This window comes from Theropithecus gelada, chromosome 1 (assembly GCF_003255815.1).
Source record: "Theropithecus gelada isolate Dixy chromosome 1, Tgel_1.0, whole genome shotgun sequence".
Taxonomy (NCBI): Eukaryota; Metazoa; Chordata; class Mammalia; order Primates; family Cercopithecidae; genus Theropithecus; species Theropithecus gelada.
In genome coordinates, this window is record NC_037668.1 from 207,505,773 (window position 1) to 207,511,332 (window position 5,560).

A 5,560-nucleotide genomic window follows, 5' to 3' on the forward strand; every position below is an offset into this window, starting at 1 on the left:
CCTCCGGTCCACTACACGTTTATGCTGCGCAGCTGCCTCCTCCTTCTCCTCCTCCTCCTCCTCTTTCTCTTTTCCTCCTCCTGCTCCTTCTCTTCTCTTCCTCCTCTCCTTCTTCTCCTTCTTCCCCTTGTTCCCTCCTCCCCCTCCTCCCCCTCCTCCCCCTCCTCCCCCACCTCCTCCTCCTCCACCTCCTTCCCCTCCTCCCCCTCCTCCCTCTCCTCCCCCGCCTCCTCCTCCCCCTCCTCCTCCTCCCCCGCCTCCTCCTCCTCCCCCTCCCCCTCCTCCCCCTCCTCCTCTTCCCCTCCTCCTCCTCCCCCTCCTCTTCCTCCTCCCCCCTCCTTCTCCTCCCCCTCCTCTTCCCCTCCTCTTCCCCTCCTCTTCCCCTCCTCCCCCTCCTCCTCCCCCTCCTCCTCCTCCTGCTTCTTCTTCTTCCATATATCAAGCTAACTTAATGGAGAATGTATACATTGTTCCATATGTTACTAAATAATGCAAATAAGTGATACTGTTACAGGCTCAGGGTCATAACGTGGGGCCGTTGTAAGGTACACCTTTCTCAAAAGCATCTGGTATATGTGAAGAAGCTGCATATCAGTGACTTGCTCCGATGTACTCAATAGGAGCCCACAAAGGTTCTCTGTCTTGGCCTTCATTAGAGAGCATTTAAATACCAGAAAAATCTAGTGTCGCATAGCCCCTGATTGGGTATTAGCCAGCATAGTGTCGGGGCTGTTGTAATTAGAGTAGCCAGATGGGAAGGCAAATTTAGTAGGAGACTGTCATCATTACAACCACCCATTATACATATACTCATACATGCCTCACAGGTGCAAGTTCATAACAGGAAACCCAGCAGTTGTGGAGTAGGAGGCTAGAATACAAGAATATTAGTGAGTGAGAGCTTTGTCTCAGGATTGTAACTAATTTTGAGGTCAGTTTTTTCAGCAGTCTGTTATGTTCAATCTTTTGGTTCCAAAAATTATGTGATGACCAGCCTTAGAAAAATTTAACCCAAGTAAGCCAGGTCTATTAACATTTTGCTAAATTCTTTGTGGTTTGTAATGGAGTTAAATATGATTATAAGATTTAAAAATATGAGTTTTGCTTCATGGTTTAGCTGAAGATTCAATTGACTGGACTTGAGTAAATTATTCACCACTTCATTAAAATTCAATAGGACTGAAAGTTTCCGTCAGATGCATTAAGCCGTCTACTGCAAACGAAGCGCTGTGTTGTAGTTGGTGCAGAGGGTGGTTTACTCAATATGGCCTGCGCTAAGTGTGTGGAATGCAAATGAGATGTAAATTTTAAATTTTACTTTCCATTACCAAAAAATTATTTATGTACACATCAGGAGAGGAAAATTACTTTCAGTAAGGATCTGCATGGTGATGATTTTTAATCTCTTAGTGGGAATATATAATATTTTTACAGTACTAGCATAAAAATGCCATCACTGCAGAGAGAGGTCTTAGAGTCTTATAATGATTATCTTTATTGCTTGAAGATAACATTTTAGTAAATGAGATTTAGTTAACATTCTAATGAAAAGAGCTATCACAATTTGAGAGAAAATTCCTAAGCTAAAATATTTTTAAGCTAGAAGTTTGTTTACTTTTTTTTCTCTACTAGAACCTAAATCATGTAATTTATTGGAACAGATGGTATGGAAAATTTGGATTGTGTGTTACACTTTTAGTAAAGCTAATTTATAAAAAGGCTACCAAAAAAAGTAATAAAATCATAGACTTAAAGGCCTTCGTGGATTCCAACTGACTCAGCTGAACTTATGTTTTCTCGACAAAATCAGTGCCAAAGCTAAATTCATCTCTTGCAGTTTCTGCTTGACCCTCTGGTCGTGTGAGTACTATTATTAATATCTAGCACTTTCAGTCACAAGCTGGTGACTACATTTGTGAAACGCTTTCCAGTTGAGTTGGCTTTTTTTTTTTTTTTTTCCTTGAGACAGAGTCTTGCTCTGTCACCCAGGCTGGAGTGCATTGGCGCCATCTCTGCTCACTGCAACCTCCGCCTCTTGGCTTCAAACGATTCTCCTGCCTCAGGCTCCCAAGTAGCTGGAATTACGGGCACCCGCCACCATGCCCGGCTAATTTTTGTATTTTTAGTAGAGACAGGGTTTCACCATGTTGGCCAAGCTGTTCTTGAACTCCTGACCTCGTGATCCGACCACCTTGGCCTCCCAAAGTCCTGGGATCACAGGGACGAGCCACCGCGCCCAGCCTCCAGTTTGCTTTTTTATGGTTAAATAAAGTTGCATTTTCAGATTCTATTTCCGGATCTCTGCAAGCATGGGAACATCCCTCTTTGGTGCCTCGCTGAAGTCGAAGCTCCCATTAGTTCAGGTGGTTCTGTGATATCAGCTGCTTTCCTCAGAACAAGTCTCATTCTTCCTTCACATATTTTTTTCTCAAAATGAAACATTCAAAGGCTCCTGCTTCCATGTGTAGCATGAACATTATTTGGCACCATCCTTCATGTTATTCTCAAGGCACTCTCCAACTTGCCCACTTCCCTGTTTCAATATCATGCCCAAAATTAGTCATCGCATTCCAGGAGCAGTTGGGTGTGCAGGGACCAGATGGATTCAGGAACCGACACTCAGAACAAGAGTGGTCCTTAACCATTTGAGGATGCGTACCCCTTTTGAGAATTGAAGCCCTGGAATCTCTCCATGGGAAAGTGGATGTACAATCTCAGAGGATTCCTGGACTGTGCTGTAGTTCATTCATAAACTGTGTACTTTCTGGGACAGTGGGTCAAGAACCCTGCGTCTGCTGTGGTAAGGCTGTACGTGGGAATAATCGAGGAAGCTTTTTAATACCCACATACACTTGTATAAGCCTTAGGTGTAAGGCAGCGAATTTGGTGGATTTGCAACTGAGGAGTCTGTTTATTTTTAAGCTGAGTGTGTTTTACAAATCAGATTTTGAAACTACTTTTCAATTATAATCACCTATGTAGATTTTTCTCAGAATCCAATTTCATAAAAAAATATATTTAGCTGGCTTTTTCCTGAATTGACTTGTTCAGACATGTTAGTTCTTCTAAGATGAAGTGCTCATGAGATTTTAAAAATAGCCACCAGGCCCCATGCCCAGCTGGATTCTCTGTTGGTGTTGGTTGGATGAAGAGTCCCCTGATTGGCTTGATTTGGGAATAACCTCAACCTGGTAGAAAGTAAAACAGACACGTGTTTCAACCACTGGCCCTAATGTACTTTTTTCAATGTTTGTTTGTGGAATTTATGATATCTTTGAAAATACAGAAGTGACAAGGGGTGGGGTAGGGGAAATGTGTCAGTTTATGAATGTGCCATTTAACCAGATAATTGGGCAAAATATTTGACAAGAAGTATTCTCATGAGCCGTACAGAGTCAGAGATAACCACGTCCACACACGTTTGTGTCTTTCCATAGTGTCAGACTTTTACTGATGCTATTTCAGTCACAAAAGCCGGGAGTTGCATGGAATTCCAAGGAGGGAATTTTCCCTAGTACCTCCTGCTTACTCGGTAGTCAGAGCCATAGGCACATAAGCCACTCACAAGTCAATTGTATTGCAAACCATACATAATAGTATACTTAATCAATAGATAGGTGTTACAGGTCAAACATTTCGCAACAAACAAAGTAACAGATAACATCAAGAGAAAAGGGACAAGAAGAAGGGTTAACAAACCAGTCCAGGGAGACTGGGAGAGCAACAAAGACACAAAGGTCGGGCCAGGCGAGTGGTCCACAGGTTTTGCAACGAAGAGTCTTCAGTGGGGGCAGAGCCTTCCCAGCAAATGCCAAGTGCTAATCACAATTGACAGCAAGGCAGTGTCAGTTGAGGTGGCCATTTTGAGCTACTGATGTCCTGCTCTTTTTATGGCCACGGAGTCCTCTGGCAAGGACTGATAGTGACACAATGTGCTTGCTTTTGCCCTTATCTGGTTGGATGCAGACTTTATTTATTAAGCATAACATCTTGTCCCTGTTGGCAAAGAGCCCTATGAAATGTAAGATGGAGTCTTTTTCTAAGATGGAGTTACTCATGTCAAGGGTGCTGTATACCAGTGCTCCATCCTATGACATGGCGTGCTTTAATCTTCATTTTTCTTCCTCTTTTTGATACCTCTATCTTCATTGATTCTACTCCACCCTCTTACTGGACTCATATTATCTTGGTTCTGTTCACACGCCTTTATTTGTCAGTCGTTACTGTTAGAACATTCTGAGTAGTTTGTTTGGGAGGTGAGTGTAGACTGAGGTTTAGACACTAATGAGGATCCTTGGGGAAAGTGAAGGGGTGGAGGGGATAGACTGGCCCTGGTGACGTGGGTGGCCTCAGATGAGTTTTTCCTGATGGTCTAAGATGGTGTGGGCCTTAGTTCCTTAGCACACAGAACTTGTGTTTGAGCCTGATAGTGAATTCAAGACCAGAGACCCTGATGTATTGGAATTGCTGGTTGGATTTTACAAAGAATGGTGGACTTCCAAACTTATGGCGACCACTGTTGAATTTTACTGGGACGTGACAATTATGCTAGAGCCTCTAAAGTGGCAGACCTGAAGTCTCGCTCTTCTCTTTAGTTTGAGGGGAATAAGTGCAGACGGTAGGCATATATTTTTTTAAAATGTGTTTGCTACTTAGTCTCTTCCTCTTCGCCTCGGTGACCTTGTTCTCCTTGCAGGTTATGGCCACACCGTGCCCTTGTCAGATGGGGGTAAGGCCTTCTGCATCATCTACTCCGTCATCGGCATTCCCTTCACCCTCCTGTTCCTGACGGCTGTGGTCCAGCGCATCACCGTGCACGTCACTCGCAGGCCGGTCCTCTACTTCCACATCCGCTGGGGCTTCTCCAAGCAGGTGGTGGCCATCGTCCACGCCGTGCTCCTTGGGTTTGTCACTGTGTCCTGCTTCTTCTTCATCCCGGCTGCTGTCTTCTCAGTCCTGGAGGATGACTGGAACTTCCTGGAATCCTTTTATTTTTGTTTTATTTCCCTGAGCACCATTGGCCTGGGAGATTATGTGCCTGGGGAAGGCTACAATCAAAAATTCAGAGAGCTCTACAAGATTGGGATCACGTGTGAGTATTATGGCTCCCTGGCTGCTCCTTCTGTCTCTATTTTGTTTTTTGAGCCCGAGTCTCACTCTGTCGCCCAGGCTGGGAGTACAGTGGTGCAATCTCGGCTCGGCTCACTGCAACCTCCGCCTCCCAGGTTCAAGCAATTCTCTGCCTCAGCCTTCCAAGTAGCTGGGATTACAGGCTTCTGTCTCTATTTTGCCACTCCAAGCTCCACCTCACCTCCCAATGAGGAGTTATTCATAGAAACACTGATTGCTTTCTTCTCACTGAGAAGTTTTCTGAATTTACCACCTTCTCAACCATTTCGTGATTTCCTTCAAAACTCTTTATGCGGCCGGGCGCGGTGGCTCAAGCCTGTAATCCCAGCACTTTGGGAGGCCGAGACGGGTGGATCACGAGGTCAGGAGATCGAGACCATCCTGGCTAACATGGTGAAACCCCGTCTCTACTAAAAAATAACAAAAAAAA

The 5,560-nt window shown here is 44.6% G+C and overlaps 1 protein-coding gene across 1 annotated transcript in view; it reads left to right on the forward strand.

Annotated features, from left to right (window-relative positions):
- Window positions 1–5,560, forward strand: part of KCNK1 (potassium two pore domain channel subfamily K member 1) — a 54,318-nt gene that overhangs the window by 43,754 nt on the left and 5,004 nt on the right. Inside the window, exon 2 of the mRNA XM_025364489.1 lies at window positions 4,697–5,092. Coding sequence (XP_025220274.1) covers window positions 4,697–5,092 — 396 coding nt within the window. The remainder of the gene's footprint in view (window positions 1–4,696; window positions 5,093–5,560) is intronic.